This window comes from Equus asinus, chromosome 15 (genome assembly GCF_041296235.1).
Source record: "Equus asinus isolate D_3611 breed Donkey chromosome 15, EquAss-T2T_v2, whole genome shotgun sequence".
NCBI lineage: Eukaryota > Metazoa > Chordata > Mammalia > Perissodactyla > Equidae > Equus > Equus asinus.
Window position 1 is genome coordinate 33,599,733 of NC_091804.1, and position 17,243 is coordinate 33,616,975.

The 17,243-nt window shown below is 45.4% G+C and overlaps 1 protein-coding gene across 14 annotated transcripts in view; it reads right to left on the reverse strand.

Annotated features, from left to right (window-relative positions):
- PTPRT (protein tyrosine phosphatase receptor type T) overlaps nucleotides 1-17,243 on the reverse strand; it is a 1,011,807-nt gene that overhangs the window by 726,376 nt on the left and 268,188 nt on the right. For all 14 annotated transcript variants that reach the window (XM_070485956.1, XM_070485943.1, XM_070485942.1 and 11 more), the window contains exon 2: nucleotides 12,597-12,722. In XM_070485956.1, the coding sequence (XP_070342057.1) occupies nucleotides 12,597-12,707 (111 nt within the window). In that variant the 5' untranslated portion in view covers nucleotides 12,708-12,722. The remainder of the gene's footprint in view (nucleotides 1-12,596; nucleotides 12,723-17,243) is intronic.

The following is a 17,243-nucleotide window of genomic DNA, read 5'->3' on the forward strand; positions in this document are numbered from 1 at the left end:
AAAGCTGGCCTGCCCAAAGTCTCAGGTTAGTGGCTGAGCCCGGACAGGCTCTCAAGAATGTCTCCCTACCACTTGCTAGAAAGACAGGCTAACTGAAAGGCCTGGTGGAGCAGACAGTGCCTACCTCAGCCCCACCGTGTTCCCATAGACCCCAAAGAAGCACAAATAAACCACAGGAAATTTCCCCATCTGCAAAATACAGAACACAATGGTACCTACACTACATAGGGTTGTTGTGGCCATAAAGGGGAAGAGACATTTAAACTGCCTAGCACAGGGGCCGACCTGGTGGCACAGCAGTTAAATGCACAGGTTCCACTTCTCAGGGGCCCAGGGTTCGCTGGTTTGGATCCTGCGTGCGGACATGGTATCACTTGGCACGCCACGCTGTGGTAGGCGTCCCACGTATAACGTAGAGGAAGATAGGCATGGAGGTTAGCTCTGGGCCAGTCTTCCTCAGCAAAAAGAGGAGGATTGGCAGTAGTTAGCTCAGGGCTAATCTTCCTCAAAATAAATAAATAAATAAAGTGCCTAGCACAGAGTAAGGGCTGAAGCAATGCTAGCTGTTACTATTCTCAAAGGAAGACATCCTGCTGGTGGGAGGACAGCTGCACAATAAAAATCCGATCATCTAGGACAGCACTGGACAATAGAAATATAATGTGAGCCACACATGGAATTTAAAATTTTCTAGTAGCCACAATCAAAAAGTAAAAAGAAATGGGTTAATTTTAATTGTTTCATCTAACCCAATGTATCTAAAATATAATCATTTCAACATATAATCAATATAAAAATTATAAATGAGATGTTTTACATCCTTTTTTTCATACTCAGTCTTTGAAATCCAGTGTGTATTTTACACATACAGGACTAGCTACATTTCAAGTGCTCAACAGCAACATGTGGGTAGCGGCCACCATATTCGACGCTACAGGTCTAGAACATTCCCAATGGGATTACAGTAGATTATTGGATTTTCCAGATTATTGCATCTGATTTTATGGAGTCACACAAGCCATCTGATTTTCACTAAATTTTAAAAACTACTACATTTGTACTAATCTACAATTTTCTTTTCTTATAAACTTTCGTAACATGTAAATATAAATCAAATTACCCTAGTATTCAAAGGATAAAGAAAATCTGCTTCTTCATTAAAGACAAGACAATCTGCATATTCCAAACAAGGTGTTCCCTTGGAGAAGCCCTCGGCCCTGGACCTGAAGCCCAGTTAGAGGAACGGTCCATGGGAGCATCACACATCACACCGGGCTGCCACCATCACCACCACTGCGATGATTCTCAGCAACATCTTCCTCTCAGGCTGTCCCAGCAAACAGCAGGACATGAAGAGTCATCAGGGGAGTCATCTCGGCCCGTGAGATGTCTCTGATGCACGACTGCTTCCGTGAGGTTCCCTTCCAACAGAAACGATTCAGAACAACACGCAGGCTCATCATGTCCGCATTTAGGTGGACACTGGGCTTAGTCAATTCAAGACACCGATAGGATGGTCAACCCTCAGTGATTAGAAGTAGGACATTCCCTTCATTTTCCCAGGGAGAAGACCCCACGCAAAGTTTTCAGCCAATTTTTACACATAAAATTGTCAGTGTGTGGACAAATTAGTCAAATGTCTACTTAAGGTGTCTAAGATATGATTTAATTAAGCACACATATTTAAAATCACGCTTCCTAAGATAATATATTACAGTCATGCATCATTTGATGACAGGGATGCATTCTGAGAAATGCATCGTTAGACAATTTGGTTGCTGAGAGAATACCATAGAATGTACTTACACCAAGCTAGATGGTACAGCCTGCTCCCCACCTAGGCTATATGGTGCTGATCTTACCGGACCACCAACATATATGCAGTCCATCATTGACCAAAACATGTTATGAGGCACATAACTGACTATACACTAACAACAGTGGTTCAGAGCACAGACTCTGGAGCCAGAGCACCTGGGTTCAGGTCTCAGCTCCTTCATTTACTACTAACTTTTGGGTGAGTTACTCACATTCTGGGCCTCAGTTTCACCATCTGTACAATAAGGGAAATAACAGTACCCAGCTCACAGTGCTACTGAAGTATTAAATGAGTTAGAGACATGCAGACCCCGTAGAACACTGTCCAGTAAGTGGAGTGCATGTGTCAGTTAGAAAGGAGAGGTTTATTATCCATCCCATATACTACAGAAGATCTTGCTCAAACTCTTCATCTGCACCATTGACCTCTGGGTCTGTTATTGGAGGAAGCACTTTTTAAGTTGAATGACATGGGTCTACATCACCTTTTCTTCCAGTTACACCATTTGGATACAATACTCTTTCTTATTTTTTTTTGGCGAGGAAGATTCACTCCGAGCTAACATCTGTTGCCAGGCTTCCTCTTTTTTTTGCTTGAGGAAGATTAGCCCTGAGCTAACATCTGTGCCAATCTTCCTCTTTTTTTATATGTGAGCCGCTGCCACAGCATGGCTGAAGAGTGGTGTAGGTCTGCGGCTGGGATCCAAACCTGTGAACCTGGGCCACCAAAGTGGAGTGTGCCAGACTTAACCACTACACTATGAGGCTGGCCCCTGGATACAATACTTTTTGAATCCAGGTATGATGTCACAGAAAACTAAAGGTCAAGGCAAGCATTTATGTGGGTATTATACAGACGTATGTTCCCACTTGTCTGACAGATGTGTATTCTGATCACAGCAAAGATCCTCTGTTGCTTTCCAAGCCATCCTTAGCACTAGTCAGTCTGGGGTCATATCCTCTGAAATAATACTAAACTTGTCTCCAATTTTCCTGCCTTTTTGTTCTACCAATTCTGTGATCCCTGTAAATATCCCAAACTAGCATTGACTGGGGTCATTGCATGCTACTGTAGTTTCCCCAGTTAATTTTTTAGTTCAAAATACATAAGAGACCATCCCATAATATGAGATGCTTTGTAAGAACTTTTCAAGAGCTGTTTGGAGTCCAAGATCCTGCCTTTTATTGGGCATTTGGGGTGTGTTCTGGCTTTTCTCTTTTCTTTTCCCACTGCCACTTCTTGGGTGTTAGTTAAATAAACCATGATGCATCCTTCCAGCGGAATACCACACAGCCCTGGAAGGCAAAAACTTGATCTGAATACACTGGTATGAAAAGAGACCAACGACACAACAGTCTGGGAACCACGATCCTATTCATCATCCGCATGCTTAGGAGGCACGAGAGTGAGGTGGTCAAGAGCTCAGACTCTGGACCCAGACTTGCTGTAGCCAAATCCTGGCTCCACCATACGCTAACTATGACCTTGGACAAGACATTTAAGCTTTTTGTGCCTGCAGTTCCCTAATTTGTAAAATTGTAGACAATAACGACTACATCAAAGGACTGTTGTAAGGATTAAATAAGTTAATGTATTTAAAGTGCTTAGGATACTGCCACATAAAAAGCACGACATAAGCATCACTTCCCTATATTCCTGTCACTATTACCACATATATATATACGTATTTTTTTGTCTCCCCCCCCTTCCTCCTCCTCCTCTTCTTCTTCTCTCTCTTTCTCTCTCTCTCAATACATACCATCTGTTAACAGTGATATTTCAGAGAACTGAGATGGGGTCAGAGAGAGTTAACTTATATGCACAAACTCAGCATTTCTTTAAGAAGGAATATACAATATTTTACCATTAAAGAGGGAAGAAAAAAATGCATTGATTCAACAGTGGCTAAATGGGACCATAAGAGCTTATAGCTTTAAGCCAATCAATAATAATACTCGGAGTGATTAAGGATGCTTACAGGCCCACACTTGCAGATCATTTTAACGTAAGCACTACATTAAAGAAACAGCAGGTCAGTTTTTGGACGCGTCACACTTTTCCACTGGGGATCCTCTTACACAGGTTACGAGCAGACCATACATTTGTGAGAGTATGCCAGGCCCCAGAGTAAAGGAAGGGGTAATCCCCAGGGTCCTTTCATTTGCCCCGAGTATCAGCTCCAGAGCAGAGGGGCAGGCAGGCCCAATTGACCACAGCCTCATCAAGCTGAGAGGAGGCACTTGAGCTATGAAAGTTACAGATGCCCCAGGTACCGTGAAAATGCCAAAGAAAGCAGCAGCCACTCCAGGATTCTCCCCAAAATTTCCTGACCTCATTTCTCTCTTGACTTTCCTAATGCTAATAATACTGATGGCAGTTTGGTCCATATACAGACCACCTGCCCTGATCCAAGCACCATGCAGGGACAAGGAATTCTGCAAGGAGAGGCAGCCCATGTCCTCAAGTAGCTCACAGCCCTAGTGAGGAATCAGAGAAAACACGTTGTAATAAACTCAGCCACAGAAATGCAGAAGAGAGGCAAATGCTGTGGGAAGAGAGTCAGGGAAGGCCTCCTGGAAGAGGTGACATCTGTGCAGGGTTTTAATATAGGAGGAAGGGGGACAGGAGGTGCCTACTAGCTGAGGGGGCAGAAAGTGCAAAGTATGACGGTGTGACCTGCAGGATTTGTGGTTGAAAACAGGAGGAATCAGCTATGACTATATTTCTCAACAATAAGAATATTCAAGAAGAATATTGGGAGGCTCATCATAAATAGGAACTGGAGAATCAGGCTTGAAACTAAGGCCATTGTGGGCAGCCAAGAAGCAGGCAGTTCAGTAATCTCTTTTAGTACCTCTTGTGGCCCAGAGACTGCCCCTACCCCTAGACACCCCACTGCACCAGCCTCTGGCTACTGGCTCGTCCTTCCTAAACGGAAAGTCCTGGCAGGAGGGTCCAACTGGCTGCACGCAGGTCACATGTTCAGCCACACCCAGGCTGCTGGGGTAGCGAATTTCTGGCCCCTTCACCTTCCAGCGAGCTCCACATTTCACCAAGACTCCCACAGTGCGAGATTCCCAAAATCAGGAAGCAGGGCTGGAGACTAGACTCCCAACACAAAAGCACAAAGGCCTCTCTCGCATAATGACATAGAAGAGGAAAGGGAAGAGAAAAGGGAAGAAGAAGTGGCTGAGGCTGGAGACAGATGCTGGGTTCATATTGCAAGAAAGCTCAATTATTAATAAGAGCAATTGATTTAACAAACATTCACTGCTACCTACTAAGTCCCAAGCACTGGGGTTACAGATGTAAAAAAAATGGTGTCCCTGCCTACAAGGAGAGCAGAAGCTAGTTCAGTACACAGACTATGAAGAGATATTCATCCAATAAGCACTGGAGAGCCCATTCTGCTTTTTACAGTGATGTCCACCCTGACTGGATAGTGCGTGGGCCGCTCTGGTTGATTACTATTTTGGACATAATTCCTGCTCACGCCCAGTATGTCTCCCCAGTGTGCTGAGAGCTATGACGCGGTGCGTTCAGCGGACCATCACGAATTCCTGACTTGTGGTTAGGGCTTCAGAATTCACAAGCATTTTCTCAACATCAACTCATGGATTCGCGTTGGACATGTGGATGATATTCTTCCTCCAGATGTCAAAACTAATACACTAGCATTCTGTGTTTGGTCCACAAGGGAGTACAGAAATATACATGTACATATATGAAAGCAAATTTGATAACTTCTCTTGGAGATGACCACAGAGACATACGCACAAGAACACTCACTACAATGAGGTTTAAGAGTAACTGGAAGGAACTTATGTATGCAATAATACAGGCTGGTTAAATAAATCATGGAAGAGTCATTATAACGGAAAACTATGAAGCTTTTAGGAAGTATGCTTTTAAGGAATATTTAATGACATGGGAAAATGCTCAATAGCATTAAAAACAAAAATAGATATTTATTTAAGTTTGTGTGCACATATGACTTTTATTTGGTTCCTCATACTATCTCTATTGTGCATATTCTCTACAATGAATATGCATTATTTTTGTAATCATAAATCATGATTGTAAATAGAAATAATTTTAAAGGATGTTTAATGGATGATGGTACCATGTGTATAACATATATTTGTCTTGGATTTGAAGCCTGACTTCTCTTTCACATATTACTTACATGACCTTGCACCAGCCACTTCCTCTCTCTGGGGCTTGATTTTTTTGAAAATGAAGAGGAGGCCATACTTCGGAACTCACGGGATGGTGGCACGTTAGATGAAATATGTAGGAAAATGCCTAACCCAACCTTTGGTTAGAGTGAACACGTGGTATATGCCAGTTTTCTTGAAAGAAAGCAAAGGTCTCAGCACTTATAGCTCTCCAGTATGGGTTCTAACATAGAAAAGGCGATGTGGTCAGGGGCTGATGTGTGAATGACAAGGTATGAGCTTCCTAGAGCTGCTGTAACAAACTGCCCACAAACTGGGTGGCTTGACACAACAGAAACTAGAGTTTAGGAGTCTAAAATCAAGATGTTGGCAGGGCCATGATCCCTTCATATCTTTGGTATTCTTTGGCCTGTAGATGCATTGCTCCAGTCTGTGCCTCTGTCTTCACATGGCCTTCTCCCGTGTGTCTTTGTGTCTCCTCACCTCCACCAGTCATATTACATGAGGGCCTAGTATGACCAGCATGGCCTCATCTTAATTACATCTTGATGACATCTGCAAAGACCCTATTTACAAATAAGGTCACCCTCACAGGTGCCAGGGGTGAGTGAGGGCTTCAACTTATCTCTTTGGTGGACACAATTCAACCCATAACAGACACCAAGCTTTTCTCTGTCAATATCAGTGGTTCCTGAGCAAAGCAGGAACACAGAGCCAAGGGCCCAGTGGCACAAGGGAAAGTTCCAGCACCATCCTGGTGGCTGTGCCTGCTTCCCTGGCAGGCTGACTGGCTGAAAGGTTCCTGTTGGTGTGTGTGTGTGTGCACCTGTGTGCATGTTTTCTCTGGATGCTTCTCAACACCTGCCCCTTCCAATCAGGTAAGAACTAAGCTCTTTGTAGTTCTCTGCTCTAGAAATTTGTGCAGGATGGCAAGGAGAAAGTGCTTGAAGCCAGGGTTCTTTCTCTCCTCCTTTGTTTTTTTAAAGTCTAAACTTACTGAAGAGATTATGCTGTGGGTCCAAGAAGGCTTGAGCCAAGAGGGGTGTGCCTTTGAGGGCTGAGGACCTGAGTGGAGTTCTCCCACCCTGAGAAGGGGAAAGGGATGGGCCTGCTGGTCCCACGCTGCTCAGTAGCAGTACTTAAGGAGAGGGCAGGGCCCAGAGGGATGCTGGGTGATGCACCTGGGCTGGCTGGACTTGGGACAAGGGCTCCAATCCTGGGAAAGAAGCAGCAGAATTCCTAGGCCCAGAGGGACCACAGTGAATTTGACAGTGGGCTTCTCAGAGGAAATCACAATGGCCTATTTAAGTCTCAGGACATTTGTAGACGCCTAGGGAAGGGGGAGCCCCAATAATGACTACAACTTAATGTCTGAGTCCCTGGAGGCTCAGGGTCACATTCAAGTTGATGCAAATGCAGTGTTTCTTGTGCACCCAGGCTTTCAGCCTGAGATGCAACCCTACCTCATTCCAACACTTAAAGCAATGTCCCCAAAGCATTACAAGGACATAGAAGGAAACCTCCCCAGTCCCATTGCCTTAGGCCTCGGCCCCTTGAAAATGACACTTACAGCACTTGCATCTCCCTTCAGCCTGCAGACACCCTCCTGCTGGGCCCTGGGCTGTACCTCAGGGTGGATACGTGGAAACATGCCAAGGCTGAAGAAGGAAGAGCTAGGAACCAGTGGTGGTTGCAGTTAGTTCCACAGACAAGATAGAGGCCTGGAGAGAAGGTCTATGGGTATAGTGACCCCCATTCCTGTGACAGCCCCAATAAAGATGAGGTAGGGAAAATGAGGTCTGAAGGCTGGAATATTAGCCTGAGGGCTTGTCCCATGGAGAGGGATAAGGAAAAGAGTATGATAGTCGTGTGTGCAGCACTGAATAATGGAGCCAAGACGGAGAAGTGTTCAAACCCTTGGACAGCATTTCTCCTGGGTATTGAAAAGCCCCTGGGCTCAGCAGTGACCCACAGCAGACCACCTGCTGGGTGGTCACCTGTGTTAAGTAGCATCTGGGGTCAGGTGAGCTTGAAGAGGGGCAAGGTTCTAACATGGCCTTAGACTTACAGCCTCAGAGACTGTAGAACCAGAAAAGAACTTAGAAGAACCAGCACTGATTAAGCCTTACCGTGTGCAGACACTTGGCACTCACACAGGCATCAACCCATTTAACTCTCACAGTGGTTCCCATGTTAAGGATGAGGAAACTGAGGCCGAGGGATTAAGACCACAGAGCCACTCAGCTATGGTGTAGGACTGGAATAAGCTGGCCTGTAAACATGTCTGTGATGCAGACTTTGAAAGCAAAGAACAGGATGCTATGAGCAAGAACAATGAGGGAGTGCTTCTTCAGACAGACCAGTCGAGGGATGATCTCCCTGAGGAGTTGTTTGAGCTGAGACCTGAAGAAACCAACCAAGTGAAGAGGGAAGAAAACTATTCCAGTGAGAAGGAATAGCATGTGCAAAGGTCCTACGCCAGGAAAGCATCTGACATGTCCAAGGAACTGAAAAATGGCCAGTGTATCTGGAGCACTTTGAAAAGAAAAAAGGCTTGGAGAAGACAGGCCATGGCAAGGAGTTCAGATTTCATCCTATGTGCCAGAGGAAGCCACTGGAGGGATTAAGGGCCAAAATGGCATGGTCTGATTTACACAGAGTCTAGCACAGAGCTTATCACACAGAAGGGGACCAATAAAAGGTTGTGGAACATCTGAATAAACAGACTCAAACTAGATTTCCAAAAGGATGGAAACTGCTGGCTTTACAGAAGGAAAAGTAAGATTTCAGCCTTTGCCCGTGAGAAGAGCAAACAATTTCACCTAATCCAAATTCACTTTCATGCCTCTCTGCCCAAGAAGCATGCAGAGCCACTGAAATCCACAGGCGCATCATGACAGAATAATTCCAGTGACCATTATCAAATGCCTCTATCTAGAAAAGCTCAGAAGATTGTATTAGCACAATCCAATATTTATGAAATGACACTCAGCCATAATGAGGGGCTGAGAAAATTAGGGTTAGAAGCAAGAGGGGTTCCTTTGGGCAGAGAGAGTGGTACGGTGGGAAAAGCAGCAATGTCGCTCAGCTTCTCGGAACCTTGATTTACCGATCTGTAAAATGGAAGGACAGTAGCGAAGATTAAGAATGTGTGATCAGTTAACAGAGGCCCCAAAGGCATTTAAACGTATTTATGATGCATTTCATCATTTAAAAAACACTTGACAGGGGCCGGCTCCGTGGCCGAGTGGTTAAGTTCACGCGCTCCTCTTCGGCAGCCCAGGGTTTCACCAGTTCAGATCCTGGGTGCAGACACGGCACTGCTCATCAGGCCATGTTGAGGCGGCGTCCCACATGCCACAACCAGAAGGACCTACAACTATGTACTGGGGGGCTTTGGGGTGAAGAAGAAGAAGAAAAGAAGAAGATTGGCAACAGATGTTAGCTCAGGTGCCAATCTTTAAAAACAGAAAAAAACAACAACACTTGACAAAGCCTATTTGCCCATCTGTCCATGCATCTATCCAACAAAATGCTATTTAGCGCATACTGTGTATGAGGCACTGTATTAGACATTCAAGATAAAGCTGGGAACAAGACTGTCATGGTCCCTATTCACATGGAACTTCTCCTCCGGGGGTAAAACACACACTGAACAAATAACATCAGCTGTGATGCGTGTTATTGAGGAAAGGGCAGGGTACAATGGGAAATATTTACAGAGAGAGCTGACCCAGACCAGCACACCTAGCGAGCGCCATCCTAAGGATGTGATGTGATGTGTAAGCTGAGATATGAACGGGAAGTACAAGAGAATGGAGTGGAAGAAAAATGCCCATCATATGTGAGTTCCTGCAGCAGGATAGGGTCTGGAACATTCTAGGAACTGACAGAAGCCAGTGTGAAATAAGCATGGGGGGAGTGGAACATGGTGAGGCTGGAGGAACAGGCAGAACCAGCCCTGTAAGGCCTTGGAGGCCACAACAGTACTTTGGTCTTCTTTCTAAGAGCAATAGGAAGCCTCAGAAAGACTCTAAACAAAGCTGGTTGGGGGCAATAAAAAGGTAACATGAAGAAGGCTATATTCTAGAACAATCTCTCTGGCTTCTGTGTGGAGAGTGGATTAAAGTCAAAAGAGGAAGCCAAGAAGTCTGTTAGAAAGGATTCCAGTTACCCAGGCAAGAGCTGGTGGTGATCTGCACCAGGGCAGTGGCGGCAGAGACGGAGAGATGTGAGCTGACTTGAGATTACGCAGGAGGTAAAGTGGCAGGACAAAGTGACTGGCAGGAAGAGGGGGAAAAAGAGGGAAGAGAAAGTTGACCCTGGGCTTCTGAATCAACACCAGAATGGAGGAAGTGGCCTTTCCTGAGATAAGGAACACTGGAAAGTGAGTAGATGAGGAGGGGGAATGGGTGAATCAGGAGTTCAACTTTGAAGATATTGAGTTTGGAGAGCCAGGAAGACCCTATAGGGCTTCAGGTGAGCTAAAGACAGGCAGAAAGAGCATATGTGTGCATGTAAACACACACACACACACACACACACACACACACACACACACACACACACACACACACACACACACACCCCCATAAGATCCGGATATACTTAGCCCACATCAAAGATGGCAATGCAGAGCACAGCGGTGTGGTTTGTTTCAGCGCAGGTGCTGTGGATTCTTGGGGTCCCTAACAGAATGAGTGATTCTAGCATCTAAATCAAGACACTTTTGAGAGTAGAGTCAGCATTGTTAAAAATTATGATGGGGCAACAGGCATAGAGGTCATGGTCACTTTACTAACGAGCATGTATCACTGCTGGTGACTCTGCTCATGCAGAAAGATCCCATTAGATCTGAAAATCTCAATTTTGTAGCACAGTTTTATTATACCTGGGACTTGAGGCTATACTCAGGAGAAACTTACACAAACAATTTATGCCCTTAATAGGAACAATATAGAGCCATTCAGAAGCCTCTTGCTTTCTAGCCAAAATCAAAGTCAACGAGGCCACACAGGCCACACGTTTACCTAGGCATCTCTGAGCATCTTCTCTGTCTCCAGCTCAGTGATATCCTGGAAAATTCCTCTCCCCAGAGGCAGCAAGAAGACACGGCAGCTGGGCAGTGGGTCTTGTAGTTCTAGAATTCGTTAAGAGAAGTCTGATGGCAACTGAAGCCATGGGAGTAGTTGAGGCCATCCATGGAGTGACTGTTAATTTTATATGTCAATTTGACTGGGCTCAGGCATGCTCAGATCTCTGGCAAAACATTATTTCTGGGTGTGTCTGTGAGGATGTTTCCAGGAGAGATTAGCGTTTGAATTGGTGAACTGAGTAAAGCAGATAGGCCTCCTCAATGTGGGTGGGCATCATCCAATCCCTTGAGGACCCAAATAGAACAACAAGGCAGAGAAAGGGCAAATTCCCTCTCTCTGCTTAAGCTGGGAGGTCCATCTTCTGCCCTCAGACACGGGAGCTCTTGATTCTCGGGCTTTCAGACTCAGATCAGGGCTCTTACCACCAGTCTCTCTGATTTTCAGGCTTCAGACTCCATCTGAATGACACCACCAGCTTTCCTGGGTCTCCAGCTTGCAGAGGGTGGATGGGGGTACTTCTTGGCCTCCAAAATCACATGAACCAATTCCCATATGTCTCTCTCTATATATCCTATTGGTCCTGTTTCTCTGGAGAACCCTGACTAATACACATTAGTGCAGACCAAGCCTGAAGAACTCCAACGTTTAATGGCCAGAGTGAGCTGACAAAAGAGACTGAGAGATAGCACCAAGAGGGGCTGGTAAAAAACCAGGACAGCGTCGGGGTTAGAGGGAGTCCCCGTCAGGGAGGAACCATGGAGAATGGCCTCCCTTCTCCAACAACCAACTGTCTTTACAACTGCACCAGGGCTCACATTACCCAGAGGTGATCTTCATGTCCCCAGAGTTGCAGCTCTTCCTGGTTTGGGTCACCAGGTAAGCCTCTTCAAGATTCAGCTCACCCTGGCAGACCCCACCCTAAATGTGTTCTCCTGAGCATACCTCTTGCAGGTGTTCCCTCCCTAGCATACACCAGGTGGAACTCCCAAAGGCCTAGGTCGCAGGCATCCATCAGGAGCATACATTAGGCCTTCAGCCCCCTTGGTTAAGGATAAGCTTGACATTCAGGATGTCAGGACATTAACTTCGTGAGCAATACTTGGGCTGTAGAAGTTTTTCTACATATATACAAGCTGCATCTATGTGGCCTGGAAGGAAAAGAATGATCTCAAGTTCTTCAGAAGCTCTTTCTTCCCCTAAAATCCCACAACTATCAGGCTCCCCAAGCAAAATCCAATGATGCCCTACTTGTAGCTAAAGCTTAGAATCCCAAAGCTAAAAGAAATCCTAAAAGTCCCTGAATCCAGATAACATGTGATTCCCCCACATCCTTAAGAATTCATTCAGGTATCGGTTTGCATACCTCTGAGGATGGGGAACTCACTATCAACAAAGTTATCTATTGCCCGCTCAGACAGCTCAATCCATAAGAAAGTTCTTCCCCATGAGTCATCATAAAAGCTACCATCCCCATCTCAGCCCCAAACCCAGTGGGTCACATACCTGTAGGCACTGCTGGGTCCAGCATTGGTTTCTCCCACGTGTTAATCTGTTCCCAGGTAAACCCATTGGTCCCCAGGGCCACGCTATAACCACAGTTGCTGTAGTGTTCATCAAAGGAACAGCCGCCTGCAGACAAAAGAGATATGGGTAAATACATCCTCGTGTCTGAGGCTTGGTTCGTTAACCCCATCTCATCGGCTCTTCATTTACAGCTTTGAATTTTAAACTCTGGAGAAGATTTTAAAAAAAGGCAAGCAAATTGGATTTTTATATTTGCTTTGGCGTTCTCAGGAAAGGCGCTGGCATCTGCAGGCCCCCCTATTTAAAAAAGTTAATAAGGCTAGTTACATTGATTTCAATCTTGCTTCCTGAGAAAGTAAACAGCAACGTCTCATTCTAAGTAAGAAAAATGAATGCCAGGGCATGCCTCAGTAATTGCTTCCTGCAACACGGAGAGAGGCTGCTGCGAGGCCGCAGAGAAAGCACTAGCTTCGGAGTCTAGCAAAACCAGACACAAATCTCCACTTGCAAAGCTGGGTCCGCTTGGGCCAGATGCTTCACCTGTCTGTGACTCAGTTTCCTCATCTGTAACATGGAAGGAAAGATCCATCTGAATGAAATATCATGAGGACTAAATGGGATAATCTATAAAACGTAACTAGTGCAGAATCAGTTCTCAATATCCACTCCCTTCCCTATAAGGGCAGTTTTTGGAAAATCAGGTTTCATGGAGTAAAAATCAAACCATGAGGAAGGAGACAACCAAGCACCTGCAAGATAACACGGTCAATGCTGACGACACTTAAGGCTTCTCCCTTTAACTTTAAAGTCCAAGCCACCCGCCATTTTACAATAAGTTGTGTCAATTCGATTTTGACAAGAATTTACTGAGCAAATGCTATGGGCTGTAAGCCCCTCCAGATGACATTGAGAGATCTCTGGGGTGTGGATTCGGGGCTGCAACTAGGAAATGCTGGTCTGTCCAGAGAAACAGGAGCCCGTGACATCCTGGAAGAGGAGAACTGATCAGGGCTGTAAAGGATTCGAGCATCTCCAAGGGCTGAGGGTAGGAGGAAGGCATTGCAAGGAGACCCGGCAAGAAACACAGAGGCGGGGGGCAGCGCCAGGACTAAGTTCCGCAGCAGCCTCCTGACTGGTCTCCCAGACCTGTTTCAAACCCCAGTCCATCTTTTCCTCTGCCCCTTTCTGGTCTCCTTGATGCTCAGATCTCATCATATCATCATCTCCCTCCGTTAAACACCCAGTGGTTCCCCATCACACATCCAAACGTGGTTCTGAGTCACGTACAGAAACCATCCCTCGCTAGCCCCTGTGACTGCAGTCTCATCCAACTTCATGCCATCCTCTTCATCAGCTGCAAAGCACAAAGTCCCTTCTCTGCACCCCAGACCTGGGATTTCCTATGCTTAGTGGTGGTGGAAGTCCTGTTGACAGATTTGATACAGACTTCAGTCACAACACTGCTAAAGAAACCTGTGATGCCAAAGCTCTCTCCACTTTCCTTTCTTGCTGTGTATGGGAACCCAGAAGGGTTGGCCTTCAGCACCCTAATGAGTCTTGGGCTGGGCAAAGGAGGGCTGGACCTATTTTGGTAGGGCAGGGGTTGCAGCTTGAGTTGCAAATATTAAATAGCTTTGCACAAAGTAACAGGAATTTGGGGTGTTTCATGTAGGCAGCTAGAGAGAGACGAAAAGGAGAGGCAGAGAGGGGACTAAGAAACACAATGAAAAGCAAAAACCTGTAGAAGGTGGTGGCCAGGGAGAAATATCCTGCTGATGCTTTAGTAGGAACTAAAATATCTGTTTGTTTCCATTTATTTGTTCAATAATTAAAAACTTATTCAATTGAGCTCTTAGTGTAGATCTGACAGAGTACTAGGTCCTAGCTGTACAGTGGCTTAGAAAAGAGTCACACTCTCATTATTTAGTGAGCTAGACTGACAGTAAACAAGAAAACTAATAAATACTTACATATTTCAGTATGTGCAGTGGAGGCCGCAGCTGGGGTGAGTGAGAGGACTGGCTGCTAAGTGGAAATGGACCAGGAGGCCCTTCTGACCAGGAACTGGAAACAGTCCCTCCACCACACCCAACTCCTCAGTGAGAGCTGGCTGCACACAAGCACGTGTCGCTGGTGCTTTGGGGAATTGAGGGAAGAAAGGCAATGACCAGTGTGGATTGACAAGGGTCAACAGGAAAGGACGGAAGTCCCAGGAGACAAGAGGGGAGGTTAGGAGCAGATGACAGAGGAGATTTCATCCCAGATATAGCGGAGAAGGATGACCTTTGAAAGGCAAGGACAGAGACAATCAACCAGCTTCCACCAGACAGTAAGCTTCAGAAGGGCTGGGAACAGTACTGGCTCATGGTAGGGGATTAATGAATATTAGTTGAATGAATCAACCAATAAATGCTAATGGGATGCCAGACACAGACCAAGCTGTACTCGAGTAAAGGGGAGGCCACAGCCATCCCCGAGCTGGACCTGCTCTTTCAAGTCTCATTCTTGCCACTTCTACCTAGAAAGCTCCTTCCCCACATGGCCTGTCTGCCAAATTCTAAACAATCTTCCTAAATCACTTCTTCTATAAGCCTTCTCTGCCCAGAACAGCAGAGTGAATGCCCCAGATATAAAAACACAACACACTCCATCTAGAATTTAAAAAGCAGTAGCAGCAGCAATTGCAGTTGCTCTAAGAGGGCCAACCTCCTTTCCCTACTTTGCCATCACCTCACTGGAGCCCAGCCTGTGGGAGACAAATGAATCAGATCAATGCTATCCACAACAGATCCTGATGTGCTGGAATGGATAAGCGAGTGGAGCCTGCAGCATCTCAAGTGTTCACTGGAAGAGCTGACTGAGCATCTTAAACTAAGATGGGCCTCCAGGGCTAGAGAAGGAGAGTGTGGCAAAGACAATGTCATGTGCATGACAAACTGTTTGGGTCTTCTCTCTCATGCACACAAGAACACTACGTTTTCAGGCTACCTTGCATGTGGGGAAGACCATGTGGTAAACCCTGGAAATGTGTCACAAACTGATATCCACTATTTGCAGGACTGGCCCATAAAAATAATCTCTTACAAGCAATCCTTCTCACCTGCTCTGCTGTGAGGACCTTCAAAGCTGTAGCTGAAGGCAATGGCATCAGAGGAAGAAAGATTCTAGATCCCCGAGGCACTCATTGGAGGAAAGTCACCCATAGAGTCACTTGACAGTGATATTGGCAGTCAACTTTTCAGAAGTGAAATATCAACTTTTCTTGTTTTACACCACTGACATCTCAGGGGTTACCTGTTAGCATAGCAGAACATTGCACATCCTGACTGATATAAGAAGTATGTTCTCTGTAGCATTTGCTCCAAGCCACGCAATATACGAGGCACTGATTGTGTCTTCTACATCATTTGCTTTCACTTAATCCTTACAACTTTATGAAGTAGATTTTTATCCCTACTTTAAGTACAAGATAATTGATGCATGCAGGGGTTAAGTGACCTGCTCAGGGTACACAGAATGAAAGTGTTAGAGCCAAGATTAAACCCGTGGTGACCCAACTGCAGAACCCATGCTCTTTCTAACAGACCAGAGAGAGAATGTATCCCCAAAACCAAGGACCACGCCTTTCACTTACAGGGTCATGAGAGGGGATCAGGCAGCTAAAGGGCTTCCAAGGGGGTTGGGTGTCTCCCATTTGAATCTATTCCCTTGCTTACTGTAGAAACATTTAACAAAAATCTTTCCTACGAGTTCTGTGCAGGGGCACACAATCAACAGATATGATTCTTACCCTCACATAATTTGCAGAGTACAGGGAAAGACAACCACACAGCATACACTTAAGGTGCAAGAAACACTTGCATAGAGATGTATTGAAGCTCATAGATCCCATTCAAAGGATGCTATCTAACTGGTTACTGATCTACCCACTATGAACTCTAGTCCAGCCATAGTGGACTGATAAACACATAAGAAGGAAATACAGCATGTTAAGCATGATGGCAAAAAGCAATCTGAGGACAGGAAAAGCAGGACAGAAGGAGAGAGCAGCAAGTCCATGCTGTAATTTCCTACAGGTCCGCCTGCTAAAAAAGAGTTACATATTTGGCTCTGAGCTTCCAATGGCCAATAGAAAAAGGAAAATCTGTTTGATCCTGGCACGCTGTGTTCATACAATAAAAGCCAAATGGCTCAGGAAAATGACAACCATTTCAGGTGCTTAGATCACACAAGAACTTCTCCACCGCGGTACTGGTAACAGAAATCCCACATCCCATAAGGAACAATACCTGAAACAACATCCACACAAGGGGAGCATGGCCAATTGCAGGAGACTATTTCTCATAATCATTCTCAATATAAATTGATAGCATCACCCAAACATACAATTCAGGAAAAGCAACTCATTGGGGCCCAATATGACTCAGTCTAGTGATCTGCTCCCTGTTGGTCTGAATTGACTCAGAGACAACTTTTAAAAGCTATTCAGGGGAGAAAATATACGTAAGTATTTTTTAAGCAATTCTCCATGAATTTTCTTCCTCTCAACCAACAGATTGAGAAACAGAGTGGTTACGAGCTCAAGATTACATACCCCGACAGCAACCTACATTGCCAGCTGCATCC